Source organism: Chanodichthys erythropterus, chromosome 9 (assembly GCF_024489055.1).
Source record: "Chanodichthys erythropterus isolate Z2021 chromosome 9, ASM2448905v1, whole genome shotgun sequence".
NCBI lineage: Eukaryota > Metazoa > Chordata > Actinopteri > Cypriniformes > Xenocyprididae > Chanodichthys > Chanodichthys erythropterus.
The window spans coordinates 25,468,596-25,493,465 of record NC_090229.1 but is presented as its reverse complement, the minus strand read 5'-3'; the positions used below and the strand labels follow the sequence as shown (position 1 = coordinate 25,493,465).

The 24,870-nt window shown below is 35.8% G+C and overlaps 1 protein-coding gene across 3 annotated transcripts in view; it reads right to left on the bottom strand.

Moving 5' to 3' along the window:
* gfra2a (GDNF family receptor alpha 2a) overlaps nt 1-24,870 on the bottom strand; it is a 106,581-nt gene that overhangs the window by 12,260 nt on the left and 69,451 nt on the right. For all 3 annotated transcript variants that reach the window (XM_067393944.1, XM_067393945.1, XM_067393946.1), the window contains exons 5-7: nt 11,334-11,443; nt 9,943-10,083; nt 5,867-6,006 (exon numbers count right to left, since the gene is read on the bottom strand). In XM_067393944.1, coding sequence (XP_067250045.1) covers nt 5,867-6,006; nt 9,943-10,083; nt 11,334-11,443 — 391 coding nt within the window. The remainder of the gene's footprint in view (nt 1-5,866; nt 6,007-9,942; nt 10,084-11,333; nt 11,444-24,870) is intronic.

Genomic DNA, 24,870 nt, shown 5'->3' with positions numbered 1-24,870 from the left:
AAGCCACGCTTCACATAAAACCGTACGTAGGTACACAGATCAGCAGGCCAATAACAATGGAAAACAACACTCACAAGACATTTCGTACACTGAAATTAAAGGTGTTGGATTTCCTTGTAAACAATTTTCACTTGCAATTGCTAGTACAATTCACAAATAATTACAAAGAACTGGCAAGTAACACATTGAATTAAACGTGAAATGTTGAAGTATAAAGACTGTAAAACACACTCCAATAATATTTTTTTTACTGTGTAATTTGACACATTTTATAGCAAAGCAGAACATTCAGCTGGAATTAGCATTAGCTCATGCAGCAGGGCAAGGCTAGATTTCATCCATCAAGATCTGATCATGAAAAGTCTTTAGATATATACAGTACAGTCCAAAAGTTTGGAACCACTAAGATTTTTAATGTTTTTAAAAGAAGTTTCATCTGCTCACCAAGGCTACATTTATTGAATTACAAATACAGTAAAAACAGTAATATTGTGAAATATTATTACAATTTAAAATAACTGTTTTCTATTTGAATATATTTGACAAAGTAATTTATTCCTGTGATGCAAAGCTGAATTTTCAGCATCATTACTCCAGTCTTCAGTGTCACATGATCCTTCAGAAATCATTCTAATATGCTGATTTGATGCTCAAGAAACATTTAATGTGTACAATTGTACAAAATATTTGTGTACAATATTTTTTTTTCAGGATTATTTGATGAATAGAAAGTTCAAAAGAACAGTGTTTATCTGAAATCTAATCTTTTGTAACATTATAAATGTCTTTACTGCCACTTTTGATTGATTTAATGCATCCTTGCTGAATAAAAGTATTCATTTCTTTAATTTCTTTTCAAAAAAATAAAAATAAAAATTCTTACTGACCCCAAACTTTTGAACGGTAGTGTATAATGCTACAGAAGCTTTGTATTTCAGATAAATGCTGTTCTTTTGAACTTTCTATTCATCAAGGAATCCTGAAAAAAAAAAGTACACAACTGTTTTTAACATTGAAAATAATCATAAATGTTTATTGAGCAGCAAATCAGCATATTAGAATGATTTCTGAAGGATCATGTGACACTGAAGACTGGAGTAATGATGCTGAAAATTCAGCTTTGCATCACAGGAATAAATTACTTTGTCAAATATATTTAAATATTACACAGTTATTTTAAATTGTAATAATATTTCACAATATTACTGTTTTTTACTGTATTTTTAATTAAATAAATGTAGCCTGGGTGAGCAGACGAAACTTCTTTTAAAAACATTAAAAATCTTAGTGGTTCCACTTACTGTACTGTATATATATTACTGGAATATATTTTTACCACCTGCAGCCTTGGCTACATCAACATAAAAGATGTTTCAGAAAATAATTGTGTTTAAGCATTAACACATTAACATAAGGGGTACGCAGAGAGATCGGTCATCATTTTAATTGTCCGATTAAAGGAAGAAATAGCAACATCCATATCTGCTCTCAAAAAAAAAAAAAAAAGACCTTTCACTGTTGTTAGTTTCACTCAAACCATCCTTGTTCACATTACTTGAAAACTCATGTAACTACATGAACTTAATTTAACTGAGTTGTTTCTACTAAAAACGAGTATTGTCAGCTTTACCTAAGTGTTTGTTCAGTCAACTTAACATTGCTGAGTGAAACGCACAAATTAATGTTGAAATAACTAACAGGGCAGTGGATCTGTAGTTCCCAGCATGCTTCACAAGCGACTGCATTAGGAGACTAAATTTAGGGATTAAAGCATTATTTTATGTGTTGTTCAGTCTTTATGCACATAATAATAATCTTTTACATTGTAATCCTTTTATTTTTTAATATTTGGCATGTTTTTGTGCTGCTGCATGTCCCTGTGTGTGTAATAAACAGACTGTATGCGCGTTTTGCACCCATATATAGGTGCATATTACTAACGCACACTTTAAATAACAAATCAAACATTGCGCCATTGACTTTAGACCAGGTTTCAGTTGGACATTGGTGCAGACTATTTCAATTGCCTCAAAATAGTAACGCACCAACAATGCACCTGAACACGCCTCGTTTTCAGACCAGCACGCCCATGGGCGCACAAATGGGTGCAAATGCATTTGCTATTTAAAGAACGTGGTGCAGGACGTGAAAATAATAACTGCGTCGGGGTGAAAATAGCAGTCGCGCCTGGTGCCTGGATTTCCTGCTCTCAATTCAATTGAGTTTGTTTAACAAGTTATTTTTTTGAGTGCATTTTGTAGAGCAAATAGTTAATTTAATGAGGTAAATTAGGTCAATAAATGTGCTCACCTTACGTAATGAACTTTATAAATTTTACATAATATTATTAAGTAAAATGCACAGATAAATATTATGTAACAGTGACAAATTCAAATGATTTGTATTGACTCAGCTTTACTTGAAATTCTTTTGTTCATACAACTAAATTGTTATTTGTACAAATTACTCAATATAGTTGCGTGGAACCACTTGACACTGCTTTTTTAAGTAAATCCAACAATTGTGTGTGTGTATCAGTGGAAATAGCCTAACAGTCAATTTGGATCATCTGCACCTCGTAAGCCAATCATATAATGGTCCAACGTCAGTTACCGGTTGAGGATTCCATCCTTTGGGGAAATGAACTGGTGTACATTTATGTGAGTAAGTTCAAACTGTCTGTTGCAAATTGATTCAAGTTACTGATTCCTTTGCGTCATTGGGCTGTGTGGCATTTTTACAAATAAAACGTTTTAGCAAAAATATAATTATGTAAATGTTGCTGTTTATTAGCATGTATTGTTAGATTGGTGTATATAAATGAAAGTAATTAAATGTAATTCTCCCTTGAGTTCATTTAGGTTAAACATGCTTTGGTTATTATTAATATTCTATGCTTCTGTGGAAACAGTATGAATAACTTGATGAATATCTGATCATTCATACCAATGGAGCACCGAAGAGAATTTATGGTGCTGAGTGAATAAAATCATTCCCTCAGTTGTGCCCATGAGCTAGACATGTCACTTCTACATGTAGATTCTGTAAGGGAACATCCTTTCTGCCTCAGGCACACTTTAAGTGCTATTGGACCTGCTAGATAGAGCAAAGCACTCCTTTTGAATTTCACCTCCAAAAATCACTGTGTTGCCAAACCCTGCCTGGAATTAAAACACGGTAAACAGAGCGAGACTTTGCCCATTTTCTCTCTACCTGTCAGAATGAGAAAAATGGCCCATGGCAAACTATTCATCTTTCATTTGAGTGGGACCAGAAGAAAAATATGAGTTTCAGCAATGGGGTGAATCTGTGATGCGCATCTGACACGTTTTTGAATTGCTGGAGAATGGTAAAGTTTGACAATGTTTCCCCTCAGGCAGTCTCTAATTATAAACTTCCTGCTTGGGTAATGCACTAATTATCATTTTTACAATAAATTAAACATTGCTCTACTGGCCCAGCACGTACAGTCGCACACACACACACACACACACACACAAACACATCATGCAGTGTAAATAGTGACATGCAGTTTTGTGGCTCCTCGGGGAAATTGTTAGGACGCATTTTTCTGTCTTGTCTATTTGTGCTGTTTTCAGAGGCACACTGAATCATTTTACATTTTCAACTTTAATATGTTAATTACGGGCCCGTCAACATCTCTGGAGAGTATTTTACACTCAGGTGAAAAACTCTGCAAAGATTTGTGTGTTTCTGTGTGTGTTTCTATGCAATTAACCAAACAAAGGTACAAATGTCAACTAATTTATATCTTGTCAGTTGTTTATTCTACAGCTGTTCACAGCTTGACTATCGTCAACTAGTCCAATCAATGCTAATTAAATGCAAAGTGGCAGTTAGCTTACAATATTCCTATGTGTAAATGCAATGCCATGTTTTTTCTTTCTTTCACTAAAGCATGTATAAATGAAATAAATGAGTAAAGTGTTTAATTGATGTTCTGTAAATGCAGCTTTGTTAGTGGTGAGATCTAAATATTTACTAAGCAACATGTTCAGTATTTTAATTCATTCACACAGCTGCTTCTTTCACTTTCTGCATCAATGACTAAGACACATCCATTTCTTACTAGGCTTACCCTTGTGAAAAGAAGTGCACTTCTTTTAAATTGACTATACTTAAGTGTGAACTTGATGAAATGTTTTCGAACATTTATCTAAATTATCTAAAATACAGAGCTTGCCACTTGAGTAAGACTTAAGTGCGTCTTTATACGTAATTTCATAATAAATTCTATTGTCTTTAAAAATAAAGTAAAAGTGTACCATATGTACTAGCAATCATTTATGTTAAACTAAAATATACTTTAATGTCATTTCTGTTGAAACTTAAATGTTATGTATTCGAAATTATATATTGTTATGAAGTTCAGTACATTTAAAATATATTAACTTTTAAATATAATATTAAATAACACTACAGTTAAAAGTATTTTACACATGCTTTAGTATAACACACCAAATAAGTGTACTTCTTTAAAGCACGGCAAAAGATTAGTAAAACAATTTAAAATGTACTTTAAAGTAAATCTTTTCATTTGACATTATTACAAAGTGGACTTAAGTGTGCTAAGAAACAGAAAGTGTACTCTCTTTAAGTACACTTAAAGGTGCACTATGTAATATTTTTTGTCTGCTAGATGTCTAGTCAAAACAAAGGCATAGCTTGATAACGCCAAGTTTAAGCGCGTAATCTTGGGACATGTGGTCTTCATCTCAATGGTTGATGGAAAAGAACAGGGATAGGACTTGGGAACATGGATGCGATTATTAACGTTACTGTAGTATGAAGCAGAGCAGGACCGAGTGTTGTGGGAGCTGAACGAGGACGCTGGAGCGATTGCGCAACACAAGCTGTGAGAAGCGGAACTTTTATTATGCCACAGTCGCCGGCGCCGCTTCCGCTTTTCCGGTCATGAGTATGAGGTAACACAGCTCAGTTTGAGAGTGTTAAAAATGATTTTATAATGTTACTTGTTGCACACTGCAGTAAGCTAGATCGATTTCAGAATATCATATTAAATGCTGGTTGGCTTGTGTTGATAAATATCATGCAATTAATTTTAAAACATATTGTATGATGGAAAAAATGCTGTATTACTATTACTAAAAATAAAATAAACTAAACGTGTTGAGCTATATAACAATAATTAGTTTTCTGTCTATAAATATATCAAAACAGTTGTTCCATTGTCGATTAAAACGTAATATATTAAAGTGTCTTTGGTGTTTCCATGGTTTCTACAAAATAAAACCGGAAACCGAGGGTAACGTGGGTATGACGCAATTGACACGCGACTCCGCACACGTCCCGGAGCCTTGGTTAAAATTGCAATTTTCTCACGATTTACAAATAGTTGGAAACATTTGGGATATTGTAAGTACTCAAGTAAACAAAATTTATAACACTGGACTAGTGGTTTTTGGATATTTTACTGCAAAAAATTCTTACATATTGCACCTTTAAGTGGCCTTTTATTTAATTCATATTATATTATATCATCTGCAAGTACAGTTTTTTTAAACATGCTTATAAGATGCAACAGTAACAGACTACACAGAGTAACTGGTTAAACAAAATAGAGAAAACAATATAAAATAAGAACATTGCAGTGAAATTACCTGTACTCTAAAAAATGCTGGGTTGTTTTAACCCAAATTTGGGTCAAATATGGACAAACCCAACCGTTGGGTTAAAAAATGCATTTAAAAATTTAACCCAATGGTTTGGTTTGTCCATTTTTGACCCAAACTTGGGTTGAAACAACCCAGCATTTTTTAGAGTGTAATAAGATGCAATATACAAAGCTAAAACTTCCCCATAAACCCCATAAAATTTGACTTACGTTTAAAAGCTCCTCCCCAGGATCCATGGTTGTTTTATGGACATTGGCAGTGGGCTCAAGATCTGGTTTCACTGAGCCTGTAGTAGGCTGAGGATCAGGCTTGGGTAGCGACCCATAGCCAAAGGCCTGGATTGCATTTCCTGCAGGAAAAGAAAAACAAGAAAACATAGGTTCAAAGCACATTTTTATAAGAGAATGTTTCTGTAGGAAGTCAAAAAGTCAGAGAGACTTTAAATCACCAGATCCCTTGAGGAGAAAATTAATATGTGTCTTCCTCCCAAGTTTGTGAGGAATGAGGCATTAGTTAGCTGTATCTGGGGGTCAGCAGTTCAGCTAAATGCTAATTCTGCAACGCTTGCAGATTTTGGATCAGTTAATTGCTAGAAAAACAAACCAGAACACACATCCACTGACCACACACACATACAAAGGCTGTCTCACAATTTAGTAAGCTGACTTGCTGTTTAATGCCTTCATGCATTGACTCAAAACACTCTTAATTGGCTACAACTTCACTTACAGTACCTACGCCATAAGAATAATGATGCTTATGTGAAGCGGATAGGAGATTAATCTCACAATTAATTTCAAAAAGAGTTTGCTAACATCAAACATCAAATACTACAGTTTATTACCTTTCAGTATGTATATTTATAGCATTTTAGTCAGTCCAAAAAAAAAAAAAAGGATATATGTGATGCTGCCTTCACTCAAAATGAGATATTTTTGGAACAGCCCTCACATCGGAAGTGTGCCTAGAATTCCTTAAAACACATTCTACGAAAGCAGCTCGCTAGTTTTGGTAACAAAGCCACGATTTACATGCAAGCCATGCAAATTATACTGTATCCTTGCTTGTTTTGACTTGAAAAATCTCTCTCAGCCTATCTCACAGTGGGATATCGGATGAAATGTCTCTTGTGCTAATGCCTGAAGCTCTGTAGCTTATTATCTTATGTTTTCGTTTCCGCTCTGTTATTTCTTTCTCTCACTGGAAGATATTCCTGCCAAGCAGTCAAACATATTTTTTTCCCCTTCTTTTTTTGGAATTTCTTCATCTTAGATTCTCTTTTATTTGCCTCCTAATTGTATCTCTGATAATGCATTTTTTTTATAGCCATTGATAAACAAAGTCTGTTGAGTGATTGTAAAGTTAATCATTCTTTAATAAATCAAAGTAAAAGAACCAGTGTTTTTTCTATCTATCTATCTATTTCTTGATACAGAACCAACTAGACTTGTCAAACAAGAATAATCCATCTGTCTGTCTGTCCTCTCTCTCTTCTCATCTCTTAAATACACATGTATGTCTCCAGAAAGTCAGAGCAACAGAATAATATTAACACCATTTCCCAAATGCTGGCCTTTTTTTGTCAGCAGGAAACCAGTTCAGTGTAATCTATTGGTATTTTCCTTGAGCAAAACCCAGACAAAGAATCATGTACTTGCTAGCATAGAAACAAGATGTTTTCACCAACAGCTATGAACTATGATTTGCTACATACTATTGCTAGTCAGTAACCTGTACAAGTTGTAGATAAGTGTGGCTGATTGTTATTCTAGAGAGCATTTGATTGCACAAAATTTGATAGGCCATGAATGCAGATTCAGTAATTACATTTTTGACCCATTTTTCATGTAAAAGACTGCAAAATTGAAATGTGCATATCTGCTAAAGGTTAATTTAGTCACTGTTTAGGAATACACTAGCATATATATTGTCTCAAGGCTAAAAGTGCAGTCACATTAGAAAAAATTCACAGATTATTGTCTATTGTCAATAGTGTATCATTGTATGAAGCACAACTCATACAGAAGCAAACCAAGCAGCAGCAGCTCAAACCTAGCAGCTTTCTGTTGGTAAACGCAGTCACCAGTTTTAACCCGTTGCAAAATCCTTGTGGTGAAATCTTTTGCCCTCATATGAAATTCCCAGTTGCATGCGATCTCATTGAAATGGCATGATTTCGCCTGTCAAAATTTGATGAACCACATTATGCAATGAATACAGACTGCGGGGTTGGCTCACGTCAGCAGCGTCTGGGTCCAAAGTTGCCCTGACACACCAAACCGACGCTCGATGCCCGACGGCCAAGTAGCACGTCCATTCTGCACCTGCTTAAGAAGAAATGCCTTTCCGTACCAGTAGGTGGCAGTAGCTGAACAGCCAATCAGAATTATCAGATGGCCAGAGTGACCGACGCCGATTCAAAATGTCAAATCGGCCGGAAAAAAGCTGACGAGGACCAACTTCAGCAGACAGTGCGGAACACAATGAGAAAACTTAGTCGGCTGACAAACAAAAACTGCCTGCCAGCCGACCGTCAGCTTGGTGTGTTCCGGGCTAATGATCCAACAATCCAATCAATTTTTTCTTCTTCTTCGAGTAGCCGTTTTCTTTGAATATACACCAATGAGCCAAAACATTATGACTACCTGCCTAAATGCTGTTGGTTTTCTGCCAAAACAGTGCAGACCCACCGAGGCATGTACTCTATAAGAGCCCTGAAGGTGTCCTGTGGTATTTGGCACCAAGCCGTGTGTCCACCAGAGCATTTTTAGCCAGCTGAAAACGCTAGGCGCTCTGCTTAAAACGCCTATCTGTGAGCGCTTAAGAGCGCTTCTGCAGCGCAGCGTTTGTTTCCGTTGAGACGCTTTGCTGCTATGATACGGAATATCTGCGGCACTGTTACTTATAACTGATTTTGCAGGTAATTTGTTTCAGGCTAAAAATTTTCACACAATGTGGAATTACTTGCTATGTATGTTCGGAGACCAGCAATATTAATTTCTCATCCATTTTGTGTCTGTTTGTTGATGTCTCTGTACAGCAAGAATCTGACAGTTGGTCGGAGTTGTATTTGTTCCGCCCCTCCTCCACTCTGATTGGACGGCTGGCTAAAAAGTGACAGTGATGAGCGCAGCGTTTTACTCAAAGTTGAACATTCGAGGCGACCAGTAAAAAACACCTATCCTATGTTCCTATGCTTGCGTGACCATTGCAGGCACTTTCAATGGTGGACAGGGGTCATCATAGGCACTCTAATTGGTCTGTGGCTACACAGCCCCATACGGAAGAGAGTGCAATGCACTGTGTGTTATAAAACATTCCTCCCATAAACATCATTAAAATTTTGTGACTTGTCCAAGACCTCCTTTTGGCTTGGACCAGATGGGATAGCCTTCATTGTCCTTGTGCATCGATGAACCTGTCGCTGGTTTTTAGTTTGTGCCTTGGACCTCTGTTAGAAAATTCTCACCACTGCTGACTGGGAGCAACCCACAAGCCTTGCCGTTTCAGACATACTCTGACCCAGTTGCTTTGCCATATCAATATTGCCCTTGTCAAAGCTATTCAGATATTTATTCCTGCCTATTTCTCCTGCATCCAACACGTTGATTACGAGAACTGATTGTTTACCATCTAATCTACCCAGACCTTAACATATGGCCCTGTTAGGAGATGATCAATGATATCCGTTTCACCTGTGACTAATTATGATGTTTTGGCTCATCAGAAATAAGAAAGAAAAGACTATCGTAACTTCGGTTCCATGCCAACTTTAATGCTAAAGAATGAACGTGTTCAACTAAATCTAAAATATGTAAATCTAAACATCTGTCCACATGAATTTAATTAGATTATCATTTGAAAATAAGCCAGTTTTAAATGGCTGAACGCACACATTATCACCATGGAATACCAAAAAAGGAGTCCTGTAGCAGCATATGATAACAAGCCAAGGTGGAAGCCTTATTTAGCCTCAGCCTACATGTTTACTTTATGCTAACAAGTGTGACATTAGTTACAAAACTTTATGATTCTGGAGTTGGGTAGAGCTTCCACACATGGGATGAGTTTTGTTAGGGAAAGTAAACAAAACATGGCATCATTTAAACATCGTCACAGTAGCTGCAGAATTCAGGTTTTCTAAACAACCACATACTCATTTAAGTATACTCAGTTACTTAATTCTGAATTTAATGCAAATGCTGAAAGCTACAGTGGTGAGTGAAGCTGGAAGGGAAAGGCATTACAGGAGGAACTCTTTATTTACAACAGAGGTAAGACTTACGGAGACAAGTGTTTTCCATGAAGTCCTGTAGAAACTTCTCACACTCCTCTTCCTGATTCCCGCTGCCTTTGCAGGTACACCAGGGAGAGATGGTGAAGTTTGAGTGAGCTGCGTCCATGTAGTTAGGAGTCATGTCTGTACCTATAGGGAGAACAAATCAAACAAAATATCATTCTAAGTAACTAATGTATATGATATTGAATTAGGAAATAAACACATACTTCATCTTCAGAGATAAAATTTAGACCAATTTCTTTGTTTTTGTTAGAAATTAGAAAATAGAAATTAGTTGTACCAATGTGAAAGTCTTTACTGTCACTTTTGATCCATTTAATGCATCCTTGCTGAATAAAATAATTATTTATTAAAGTATTAATTTCTTTGAAAAAAATAAAAAATCATACCCCAGACATTTGAATGGTCATGTATGTGTAAAAATAGTAGTAATAGTAGTTTCAAAATTATTATTATTATTATTATTATTAATTGTATTATGTGCTTATAAGTTTCGGTTACACTTTATTTTACAGTGCCATAGTTACATTGTAATTACTTAAATAAGTACTGAGTACTATTAAATAACTACATGTACTTACTGTAGAGTTACAGTTAGGGTTAGGGTTAGTTACTTGTAATTATGCATAATGTACTGTTATTAGCTACTATAGTAAGTACATGTAGTAACGTGTAACTACGGCACTGTAAAATAAAGTGTTACCTAAGTTTCTACCTATTTCCACTCAATTGACCCTTTGCCGGGAGTTTGATTGACAGGCGATCTAACCAATCATAACAACAAATCCACTGTTATGTCCGACAAAGCAGTAAAGTAACGTCGGTGGACTTCAAAAATTGTGTGTACTCATGTCAACATTCCTTCTAATGTTCTTTCATGTTTATTTGATCCTATAAATTAACTAGAAGGAAGAGATGATCAGTTCACTAGACGCTTGAACTGAGGCACCACATTAAAGAGCCACAAAATGGTATTTATTGTTTAAACTTCTTTAAAAATTAAAAAAAAAAAAAAAAAAAAAAAAATGCAAGACTGTGTCATATCAAATGCAACCTGCTCTGCCTTATCTGTTGATGTGTTGTTAGGGTCCTCTTTGCTCCACAATGTATTTTTCACTGCATGAGAACATGATGTGTGGTGTGAGATCGGCATGGCTTGTCGGACATAGCAACAGTAACTAAGGAGGGCGGGTCTTTGCGAATGGTCAATTGTATTTCAGCAATTCAGAAAAGTAACGTTGATTTTGTTGGTTGTCAATCAGTTTGACCCCAGCAAAAGCACATTCTAGAAAAATAGCCTATGAAAATTCACTGCATTTATTTCTGTTGAACATCCATACATCAAACAGAATTATGAAAAACATTCTTTAGCTCACCGATCAGTCTGGTGTAAGACGCAAGACAGGCCTGATAGTCATCGTTGAGGCAGCTGCTGATGGAGTGAGGGGTCATCTGACAGTTTGTGTGGAAATCAGCCAGTCGTGACCTTGGCAGAAAAACACAACAGCAACAAGCCAACATGAAACTACATGAAAAAACGAAGTACAGTCAGTCTATAGTTTTGCCTAGGGGTGAAAAATTGGGAAAAGTCTGTGCATGTGTGTTTATGCCTGAAGAGGCCAGCTGCAATACACAAAGGACAGAGTTTGAGTTTGTGCATGTTCAGTGGCATCTTCAGCTTTACACATCACTGCTTTTTCTTCAAGATAAGGGGAAATCATGACCATCTCTCTTTCTTTTGCTGTCTTTCATTCTTTCTCTCTCTCGTCCATTAGTTAGTCATCGTTGCTGACCGTGACCACAGCATGTTTGTGGTTCAGAGGCATCCTGGGGGTCAGGCAGCAGACAGGACATCCTCTCTAGAGCATAAGAGCTTCCACAAACACTTGAACTGTCTTCTTACAGTCTATCTTAGCCCTCCATTCTCCGTCTGCATAAGGCAATAGATAAACCAGTGGCTATTTGTTGTTGCAGAGAATTTTAAACACTGTCAGACAAGTTTACAGACTCTGTTGGCACACAGTGTTTCTGTCCGCTTCCTGCAGGAGATCTGGGAGCACTGCTGTGTGACCCAACAAGTGAACAGACACAATGGCCATTTCTCAATACACACAAACATCACCAGTCCAGCCACACACACAGTCCTCTGTCCTTTTCATTTATAGTCATTTCTTTGCTGTTTGGTTGGCTATCTTATTCTGAACAGTCTACGTCTGCATTTTAAAATAATATATGATTTATCAGCTTTGCAATTAAATCATTCATATTAAGGTAGCTCCATAGAAGAACTTTTCTTCCACCCCACTATTAAACCTGATTACAAAAGTTAGCTTTCATCATTATTCATTATTGTATTGTACATTTCATTATCTCATTTTAAAATCTCTTCCTTCAAAAGCCAACAGTGCTGTTCAAGTGCCCTTTAGTGCACTTTAAAGTTAGAGTCAGACAGAAAGTACAGTTAGAAGTGGGTCTCTGTGGAATGTAGTACTAGATACAGTCCCAGCAGCATCCAGAGTATATTTAATTCATACACCCTCCCTTCTTTGTAAATGCACCTTTTAATTAGCATACCGCTAAAGACCCTGCTGTGATTTACATGTCTAATTACATCTGTTCACGCTGCTGGAATCAAATGGAGAGGTGCAAAAAAATATTGATGTACCAGTTGGGTTCCCAACATGATATTAATTCTTGTAAGAATAGGAGCTGGAAGTCATAAAACTTCACATAACTTTCCAAGCTCCCTGTTCTTACTTTCTTAACTATTGCACAATATGACAAACAGGCAAGATGTTTTATATTCTGTAATACATTTACCATGTTTTTTTGTTTTTCAAAGCAAAACCACCAATGTCCAATGAAATATATATACTTGATGAAATTTTGGCAAAAGCAAAGTTTATTCCTAAACATTTATAGTTCTTATAAATAATGCAAATGCTCCTATCATACATAAATTATGGTACGTGTTTCTGTGAAAAATCAAGAATTACTCTTTGCCCTGAGAAAATACAAAACCAAAACAATGCTACAGTCTTTTGTGAATAAAAGTAAGTTTGTGTCTGGTGAACTTCTGAAATGCGGAGGCAAAGTTTCCTCTCAGTGTTTGTTTTATCAGTCCAATGTAAATGAATTTACAGTTACATTTGATATTTTACACAGTTTACCTTACAATTTACAATTTACCTTACATTAGGGAATGGGTCATTGACGAATAAGTTTTTTAAAAGTGTTTAATTATGTTTAAAAAACATAATGGAGATATAATTAATTAAGTGTTAACAATGAGATTATGTGGTTTTTATAATCAATTAACACTGCTTTTTTCATGTTTTACAAGATGGACAAAAATTTCACCAAAAAAAAGTCATTTGAACCAAAATTTCGGTTTTACAAAAATACACTTTTGGTTATACCGAATGATGATATTTTCAAAAAATGCTAACAGGCTGATATCTAGCTAGCTAGCTAGTTAGCTTGCTATCTAGCTAGCAAAAGAACAATCAAACATTTTATATTTAGTACTAGTTTTTTAAATATTACAACATTTTCCATGTTTTTTAGCGGTTGTACTGAATGACCTGATTTTTCGAGACATGTATGAGCAAGTAAAAACATGAATTTTTCAAATAGTTAAAAGAGAGTTAGTTACTTTGCTTCACAATCATGTGGTCCTTTGCAGGTATCTAAATTATGTCACATCCTGTCATATGATACTGATTGAATGACTTTATCTAAAATGGTGTCTATATATTGGTTACTCCGAATGACATAAATAAAATTCATTTTTCCGGATGTTCTTTCTCATAACAAAGCAATGACTTCTACTATGTTTAATACAATTTTGCACTATGTTCATATATGATGTTATTATCACATTTATTACATTTTAAAATATTTTAATCACAAATGAATTGGCTGTATTGGTCTTTGGACGGTTAAACCGAATGACCTTTTGACACTTCAAAATCTTTAAAATACCCTTATATGTAGCAAAATATAATTAAAACCCTTTTGGATTCGATAAAATAGATCTAATTGTACTACCTTACATACTTTGGATGTCATATCTTTGTTTTTTTTTAATTATTATTAAGGCCTTTGGACAAAAAAATGACCCGTCACGTCATTGATCCAAATACAACATGCAATCAATATGATTAAGGAATCAATGGATATTGTTTTCTTCTTATTATTATTACAGAGTGGTTGCTAAAAACCAACTGACTCACGGATAATTTTGTATTTCAAGTGATTTTTAGTTCATTTTGACTCTGATATAACTTAAAGTGATGATGTCTGAGTTGGAGAGGTTTTTTTTTTTTCTTTTTTGTAATTACTCCATCCATTTTCACAGAATGGTGTGACAGTGTGACCCATTCATGTGGTTTTGGCGTAACAAATTCATAAACAAGCGGCTTTATAAAATTCAGGAATAAGTAATTAGCCAGTCCTAGCAACGTGGAGGCACTGTCTTCTCTCATGTGACTTTTTGCTTGTATTTCTCAATGAGAAAATAATGAGCTCAAGGGAGGCGAAAGAATCGCAGCCTCCCTCTGAAACAGCGTTATCTTAAAAGAAATGTGGTTTATACATTATTTGATCTTTTATTTTGTAATATACGTTTTATTTTTGTATTGTTGATTACTTTCCTGCCATAGCCTTATAGGGGGAAAAAAAGAGAAAAAAAAGCTCATGGTCATAGTGACACAAGTGATGGACACCAATGTGTTAAGGAATTGAAATTGCTACTTGTCTTAGACTCAATCAATAGTAATATCTCTTATTCCCTCACCTACAGCTACGAATTTATCCAAGGATGAAAGACTCTGAAACTGGGCCTCCTTCTCTTTCTACTGCATTAACCAGCTAATGAAGCAAATAATGCTTGTCTTATTTGTTCTACATCTTATTTGTTCACTCTCTCTTACAGTATTAGTTGTAGTCTCCAAGCACATTTCGCTCTTCCTTTTTGTTTCAGTGTAATGATTTTTTTTTTTTTTTTTTTTTTTTTTTTTTTTTATATATATATAATTTTAGACAGACTTTTCTGCATTTCCTTATTGGTCAAATGAAGTACTCATCCATCTACCAAAAGGGGAGGGTTGTTTCGTGTTGTTATATGTCTTGTAACTGAAATGTATCTTATTAGCAGAGGAGCTGCAAGAACCTACCAACAGTTATTTTTCATGGCAGAGAGGAAAGCGCATGACAAGATAGACCAAGATAGAAAGGTTTTAGCGGCAGGTTTTGCCTTTCAGGTGAGGACAATATAACTGCTATAATTTACTGTTCACTTGAAGTTTAGAAAAGGCTGTCTAGGATTGTTTGGGCAGAAAGTGCTCTGGCATCAAGATAAAGCACATTTCAGTTCTCGCCAGGACTCCTCTATTATACCTGAGCGGACCACTCACTGCTCAAATTACAGCCTGTCTGCCTTCGAAGGGTTAGAAAGGTCCTTTTAGATTCTCTATTCTTTGAGAGAACCCCAAAATGAGCACTGCTAACAGTTTTTGTTTTTTTTTCATTTATACACACAAAAAGCATTGGTCTGAGATTCATTATCACATATATTTATAAAAAATCTGACTCCTAAAAGTCAGTTTGTGTGGTAATGAATTTCAGTCCAATGCTCTTCAGACCTGTGGGGAATTAATATCTTTTAAACAATGCTGATAGGGACAGCACTAGAGCTGCATGATTAATCCTTAAAAGATCGCAATCTCAATTCAAACACCTGCCACGATCTCATTCCTAAATGACAACAATTCGGCTATATCTAATAAACCTTTGACAAAATCACACCAGAACATTCAAATATGTGTTTGCGCTGCCGCTGACCCAGAGAAAGCAGTTAGGCTAGCTATGAAACAGCTTTACAAACAGTCTTTTCCACCACACAGTATTGTTATTTCCATGGTACAAATATTCAAATTATCACAGAAGTACTGGGATAAGTTTATAGTTTGGATATAAACACTGATATCTACGAAAGCAATCAAAATAGAGCAAATAACCTTTTGAAAGTAACTTGTAGATTGAAATAACAATTGTAATAACGATGTAAAGATTACATTGTTGCGCAACTAGGTGGCGACAAGTGACTGTTAAAAAATGTATGTCATTGAATCATTCATTCAAGAGATTTGTTCAAAAACACTGAGTCATCCAGTAATGAAACAAGTAATGTATTTATGAGTAAGTCATTGAATCATTAATTCAAACTGTTTTTTATATATTTTATTTTTATGCTGCAGCGACACATTTTTGTGTTGGTTTTGAGGTTTGTTTTGGATCAATGTCCACAACATTAAAGATCCAGCAGTATATTTAACCTTGAGCATGGGGTACATTTTATCCATGTGTGCACCAAACCCATCTGGTGGGTTTGCTGGCAAAAAGCTCTTTTTTTAGTTTCATCTGACCATAGAAGCCAGTCCCGTTTTTCCCGAAATTCCAGTCTTGTCTGACAACTGAAAATACTGGATATTGTTTCTGGATGAGAGCAGAGGATTTTTCCTGAAAACCTCCCAAACAACTTGTGGGGATGTAGGTGCCGTTTTTTTTTGTTTGTTTGTTTGTTTGTTTGTTTGTTTGTTTGTTTGTTTGTTTGTTTGTTTTTTTAATGCTTTCTAAGACTAATCTCTGCAAATCCCTGACCCCCCCCCCACCACCACCACCACCACCACCACGACCACTTTCAATTCTTTTCCTTCAATGAAACGTTAGATTTTTACTAATTTTATTAATTACAGACCAAAAGGATAAACAATGCAGATTTATTTTTACAGTCATCTTTGATCATATTTACCAAGGGTGCCAATAATTCTGACTACCACTGTGTATATATACATACAGTATCTCATAGAAGTGAGTACACCTCTTACATTTTTGTAAATATTTTATTATATCTTTTCATGTGACAAAACTAAAGAAATTACACTTTGCTACAATGTAAAGTAGTGAGTGTACAGCTTGTATAACAGTGTAAATTTGCTGTCCCCACAAAATAACTCAACACACAGCCATTAATGCCTAAACCGCTGGCCACAAAACTGAGTACACCCTAAGTGAAAATGTCCAAATTGGGCCCAATTAGCCATTTTCTGTCCCCGGTGTCATGTGACTTATTAGTGTTACAAGGTCTCAGGTGTGAATGGGGAGCAGGTGTGTTAAATTTGGTGTTATCGCTCTCACTCTCTCATACTGGTCAATGGAAGTTCAACATGGCACCTCATGGCAACAAAGAACTCTCTGAGAATCTGAGGAAATAATTGTTGCTCTACATATAGATGGCTTAGGCTATAATAAGCTATAAGAAGATTGCCATAACCCTGAAACTGAGCTGCAGCACGGTGGCCAAGACCATAAAGTGGTTTAACAGGACAGGTTCCACTCAGAACACGCCTCGCCATGGTCGACCAAAAAAGTTGAGTGCACATGCTCAGCATCATATCCAGAGGTTGTGTTTGGGAAATAGACATATGAGTGCTGCCAACATTCCTGCAGAAGTTGAAGGGGTGGGGGGTCATCCTGCCAGTGCTCAGACCATACACCGCACACTGCATCAAATTGGTCTGCATGGCTGTCGTCCCAGAAGGAAGCCTCTTCTAAAGGTGATGCACAAGAAAGCCCGCAAACAGTTTGCTGAAGACAAGCAGACTAAGGACATGAATTACTGGAACCATGTCCTGTGGTCTGATAAGACCAAGATAAACTTATTTAGTTCAGATGGTGTCAAGTGTGTGTGGCGGCAACCAGGTGAGGAGTACAAAGACAAGTCTGTCTTGCCTACAGTCAAGCATGGTGGTGGGAGTGTCATGGTCTGGGTCTGCATGAGTGCTGCCGGCACTGGGGAGCTACAGTTTATTGAGGGAAACATGAATGCTAAAGAAGCTGAGAATAAAGCTGATGGACTGGCTAAGCATGTCTCCAGACCTAAACCCTATTGAGCATCTGTGGGGAATCCTCAAATGCAAGGTGGAGGAGCGCAAGGTCTCTCCACCAGCTCCGTGATGTCGTCATGGAGGAGTGGAAGAGGAATCCAGTGGCAACCTATGAAGCTCTGGTGAACTCCGTGCCTAAGAGGGTTAAGGCAGTGCTGGAAAATATTGGTGTCCACACAAAATATTGACAGTTTGGGCCCAAATTGGACAATTTCACTTAGGGGTGTGGCCAGCGGTTTAGACATTAATGGCTGTGTGTTAAGTTATTTTGAGGGGACAGCAAATTTAAACTGTTATACAACTCACTACTTTACATTGTAGCAAAGTGTCATTTCTTTAGTTTTGTCACATGATAAGATAATAAAATATTAACAAAAATGTGTACTCACGTCTGTGAGATGCTGTGTGTGTATATATTACCTACAGCCGAATCACAGCCGTGCTGATATACAGCCATATTGCACGGCTACTCGTGTGATATTGCTCATATCAGTGTTGTGCGGTGGTGTTTTCAATTGAGGAGGCAAAGTCCTCATTTATGTCCCTGTTACAAAATTTTCAGTTAACATTACATAAAAAGAGAGACCAAATACAATTCTATTTTGTTATTTTTACACTATGTAATGTTCTATTTATTAAAACCAAGTATAAATTTCATCAAGTTAGTGTTTTTACTCATTTTTACATTTATTCCAAAAAAATAACTAAAGGCAGTAACAATTTAAACTATTATTTATATTATTATTAACTAATATTCAACTTTTCTTTTTAATAGTCAATTTATTTTCAGCAGTCATCAAGCTTGTACACACTGATCACTCACTCACAGACACAAAGATGTACCTATAAACTCCATCAACTGTCTTCATTCAGGCCGATTCAACGAGAATGCGCATGAAAACAAGAGGCGGGATTTATCGCACTAACCAATCATGTCCAATCATAACTGATCATATCCAATCATAGCGCAGTTGAAGCATTGCCTCCTCTCACATGACTTTCCCCACATTCATTCACAATTACCCCCATCTCATGATCTCTATTAAAAAAAAAAAAAAAAAAAAAAAATCATGATTCTTAATTTATCCAGAAATGTGCAGCTCTAGACAGCACTGAACCAAAGACAGTTAGCATTTATCTTAGGATTCAAGGTGTACCATGATACTTTGTGAGTATTTATCATTTATGATTCAGATATTATTGAGCCATTAGACATGTCAAGAATATGTATGTGTCTATTTGCTTTACTTTTAATGGACCATAGTCAGACAGCATATTAAATTTAACATGAAGCATAAAACAAGCCTGTGAGGGGCAGACAGAACAATCAGAAACAACCAACACCAAGGTACAGCAGTACAACCTTTTGAACAGACTGTACAGAATATCTATCCCTTATAGGGTCAAATGTTACTTGTTTATCTAATAATGTGAAGAAATGCGACAATCTGATGGCACAGAGGCCAGGTTTTCTTTATTTTTAAGTTGTTTTGCGACTAAAGATTAAAATCTGCTTTCATTGCACATGGACTGCCTGAATCTATGCCTCTCAATTGGCAAATGATGGAGTCACCCTATGCTTGAGAATGAAAGAGCTCTCCTGATGCTGGCTGGAAGGACAAAGTACTGAGCCACTTTGAGACTAATGATTGACACTGAAAAACAAAAGGGTTCTGCACCTTTCGCCAAGAAAGCAATTGAAATGGTCCAATCTCTATTGAATTTCAGACTTATTGATGTTGAGGGCCATTACTGGGCCTTATTACGTTAGATTCATCTTCCAACAGCGAGGGGGGCATGTTCAGATTTATTGATTCACCCCAGAGAGAAACATTTCTCCTCATAGTATATAGTAAACTTGAAATATTAGGAGACAGTGCTGCTTTTGCAGTCCATATGATTGTGACCTTAAGAATCTGTTCTATAATAGACATGTTTAATTTAACACAAATGAAAATGAGGGTATGGGGGATAGACATACAAGTCTGTTGTACTGACACATACATTGGTATGGACTGTTTCTTTCCCCTGCACAAAAGATATTTTAAGGGATGTTTCAGCTGTTTTTGCCCATTGCATGATTAAAAAGTGAAATAGTTTTAAAATGGTTCAAAGCTACAACAAAATCAACCATTGCACATCTCTGAGCAATGGAACTGGTGTTTCATTCCTTAACGAATCAGAGTTTATGAATGATATGTTGAGTGAATGATTCAGTGGCTCACTCATAAATAACAAAATCGAATAGCTCTGAATAGCTACTTCGTTTGAATTAGTAATTACTTTGCAACCATTAAAAAAGTACATTCTGTATAGTGTGAATTTGTGTAGTATGAATGTAATTCAGACAATCTTATTGACATTGTCATGTGACCTACAAACGTCAACTGCATCGCTTAACTGGCCTCATGGAATAGAAAAGTATCCACTGTATGTGCACATCAGAATCTCGCTGGAAGTCATCCAGGAACTTTTTGCCTACTTTTTTATTTTTCCTTTTCACACAGTGTTTTTCTGCAACTACAGTATATAATATGGAAGAATGTAGGGCTATCACGTTCATTATCAAAGGTGATTCATCTGCGATAATGAACGCGATATTGCGTAGCTTGTCAGTGAACTACGGCTCTGTCTATTAAATAGCGCTCCATTTGAAAGCAGGTGATGGCGATTTTGCGGTAATCAGGGAACCGGCTTTACTGACGAAATGCATGTGACAATCGCATGCGATATATCGCCCAGCCCTAGAAGTATGTGATTTCTTATTTTGTTCATGAATGAATCAGTACTTTGGAAATAGATATTTGAATGAATGATTCACTCAGAAGGATAGTCACATATGCAAAACTCAGGTTTTTGCTCAATCACCAAATAAATCCCGCCCACTAACATATTAGTTAACTTCATTTTTCTTTCCATCTGAAGTCCTTACAAATACCTTGCTCATCTTAGGCAGGGTTATGTTAGTGCAGAAAAGTGGGTCAGGGTACCTATGTTAAAATCGATCTGTTCTTTGCTTTCTCCCTGTGAGAGCCTACCCAAATCTCTCAGACAAATCAGATGCAGTGGAAGAAAAACAACAGAGAGGGGACTTCAAACATTTTGATGTGTCGCATCGATCCATCTTCACATCTATGCATGAAAGAGCCCCAGAGCTGAACAAGCCAAATGATTTGATGCCCAAATGCCTCCTATGCCTTTTGTGTCTTTTATGGGTCGTCTTCCTCATCTGCTGTGATATTTTACACAGTTGTATCCCCACACAGAGGTCTTAGTTAAATAATTCAGGTATTCCCCTCTTAAGTAATGAAGAATGATTCTTAAACGGTCCATTGTTCTGGATATGTCTGTTCTGGTCAACCACTGTTGATCTTTATGATGGCAGAGGTATTTTTCATGGTTTGTCTGCTCTCACTCCATTATTCTATGTTTATACCAAATCACTTGCTTCTGTCATCACATGTGCTCTGTTCCAAAACCTGGTGAGCTGCCTACAGAGGCATTTTCAGTCATCATTGGAGTGCTCCCAAAACAAAGGCTGTTCTAGTCATCTAAATTATGTTGAGTATGGTAGATAATAGTGTTGTAGTCAAGACTACCCAAACCGAGACAAAGTCGAGACTAAGACCAAGACAAGACCAAGACCAAGACAAGACCAGCACTCCTCAAATTCATCTGAAAGATCTACATTTACTGACTATGAAATGTCTTTTTTTTTAATCAATAATTACAATTAGAATAATAAGACACTATACAGAGCTGTTACCAATCAATTGAAATCACTAACAATAAAGTTCATCTTTACACTGCAGAGGTGGAACAGAAGTTGCATCTGAATTGGTACAATTATAAATGCATAAATTAAATTTTGTTTATTGAACATTTGTAAAAAAAAAAAAAAAAAAAAAAAAATCTAAATCACATTTGTAATTGTGCTCATATTTGTGAAAATAGCCCTCTTTCTTATGATAATGCTTAATTATATGTTATAATATTAATATCAAGATCTTATACAAGTTATATAAGTACTTATATAAGTACTTTTTTGCAATCATATCTTGAATTTTGTGGGCATTCATTTTGGTGACATTGTTGGCGCAATACCCCAAAATAAATTAAACTAGAAATAAGTTATTGTTTGCATTTAAAGCAGGAAGTTTTACATCCAATCAAATGAATGATGTTAAAGGATTAGTTCACTTTCAAATAAAATTTTCCTTATAATTTACTCACCCTCATGTCATCCAAGATGTTCATGTCTTTCTTTCTTCAGTCGAAAATAAATTAAGGTTTTTGATGAAAACATTCCAGGATTATTAATGGACTTCAATGGCCTCCAAACGGTTGAAGGTCAAAATGACGGTTTCAGTGCAGCTTCAAAGGGCTTTAAATGATACCAAAAAAGCGAAATGAGCGAAAAGCGAAACGATGGGTCATTTTCGAAAAAAAAAAAAAAAATGTAAATGTATATGCTTTATATAAACAAATGATCGCCTTCCAAGTGCTTCCGCCAAAACCGTAATTTCGTATTTCGTATACATTTTTTTTTTTCTGAAAACCGATCGTTTCGCTAGATTAGACCCTTATTCCTCTTTTGGTATCATTTAAAGCCCTTTGAAGCTGCACTGAAACTGTAAATTTGACCTTCAACTGTTTGGAGGCCATTGAAGTCCATTATAAGGAGAATAACCCTGGAATGTTTTCATCAAAACCCTTCATTTCTTTTCAACTGAACTAATCCTTTAACAAAGAAATCAGACAATGCAACTGCAATTTAGCAATATCCCCGCAGTTGTGGTCTTGACCGTTCTTGAAATGAAATCCAGAGTCCTTTTAGTCTGAGACCAAGACAAGACCGAGACCAAAAGCGGACGGGACCAAGACAAGACCAAGACCTTCAAAAAATAGTCTTAAGACCAGTCTTGAGACCAAGACCGTTCTTGAGTACTACAACAGTAGTAGATAATATCTAATTTGGAATTTTAGAATTCAGAATTTTAAGGTATGATCATCACAAATATTTTTTGTGGAGACAGTCCTAAAATGCATTGTCCCTAAAGGCCCATCCAAACCAAGGACAATAAGTAGCAACTGTTTACACTTAGTACAAAGAAAATACTTTTTGTTGCTATTTTACACTTAGTGCAAATAGCCGCTGCCTCATAATTAACAGCAGGTTAAGATGCAAGTTGTAGATGCTTAGTTAATGCTATAGTTATCAAGTTATATGTTTATAATTATCATTCTAAGTGTGAATGGGCCTTAACTAACAGTGAAACAATAAATCCAAGATGGCTGACCAAGCTCAAACTCTATTCAAATTACGAGTTAAGTTGCTGCCAATGTAGAGCAAAACATTCACTTATTAGGCACCTTGATGGAAGATAAGTTAAGAAACTGAATTAAGTTTAATGCTGCCTTCTAAGACTGCCTATGTAAGGAGTATTACTTATCACTCTTATAACAATGCTAACCTGTGTTAATCTCATTTGAACATTTCATTTATCTTCCTTGATAGCACTTCAGCAATTTCAGATAAGATATGAACATGCCAAACAAACTCAACCTCGAAAAGGAAGCTTCTCTTCCTCCCAAGGCCTTCTCAACTCAATCCCTGAATCCCAATGTGCAATTTTATCCATCCTTAATAGTATGAGATTACAATAATTGTGTAAAAGCATAGTATGTTGAAAAGAGTATGGCAAAAGTCTCAAATTGGTCTACTATTTCCGAAGTGTGGTTTCTGAACGGCTGATATTGGCCACAACCCATTGCACTTTGAAGAAAAATTCGGTTCAGAACTAAAATCACAAATAAAAAGGACATGGCAGATGTGTGAGAGACTGACGGTTAAGTAGAGACTCCCTGACAGGGGTTTGATATATTAATATTCAATATCTAACCTGACAAAAAAATTATACAATGTAATCTGTTATATGTTCCATCTGCAACAACACTGTGAACTTTAATAAAGATATGGATAGCACACTAGCAAAGCAGATATATTTGACAGATATATCAACTATTAAATCCATCATCATGCAAAAAAAAAAACATTAGCAGAATTCTCAGACTGGCAGATCAATGTGCTACTTGTTTTTCTGTATGGTAGGAAGAATTGTTTTAGTAGTGCAAATGTGGTGTGTGTATATGAGGATGTTAAGGATGATTGACAGGCCAGTTTACAGTGACAGAACGCACGCAATTATGCAACAGAGTATAATTCTGACATGGTAGTGTGCCTACTCTTCTGCTACACACTCTACATTTTCTTCACAAAGAGTACACTTTTAGGATGCAGTACACTCTAAAAAAATGCTGGGTTAAAAACAACCCAAGTTGGGTTGAAAATATACAAACCCAGTGATTGGGTTGTTTTAACCCAGCGGTTGGGTTAAATGTTTGCCCAACCTGCTGGGTAGTTTTATTTAAACCACCTATTATTTAAAATTTGCTACATGGCTAGCTTAAAATGAAACCAAAATAGTTGGGAAATTAAAAACCAGATGCAATTAGAGGCAACAATAATAGACAAAAAGTGAATGCTTATTAATAAGCTTTAATATTTTATTAATATAAATTTAATAGTTTAGTTGTTTATTAATATACATTTATTAATAAGTAATTTAATAAATGTTTATTGTTTAATAATTATTCATTGAACATTAATAAATGTTCATTTCCAACATACTTTGGGTTAATTTTAATTAAGCAATACAGTAATTTTTAAACAATAGTTGAAACATTTAACCCTACCGCTGGGTTAAAACAACCCAGTTGCTGGGTTTGTCCATTTTCATCCCAACTTGGGTTGTTTTTAACCCAGAATTTTTTAGAGTGTATTAATAGGCGAATTGGGACATAGCGAATGTCTCTTTTGTTTTAGTTAAAGGTAAACAGTAGCAGCCTCCAGGTGTGTAAAACCCCTTCATTATTACAGGTGACCTGGTTTCGTAGAGCACAT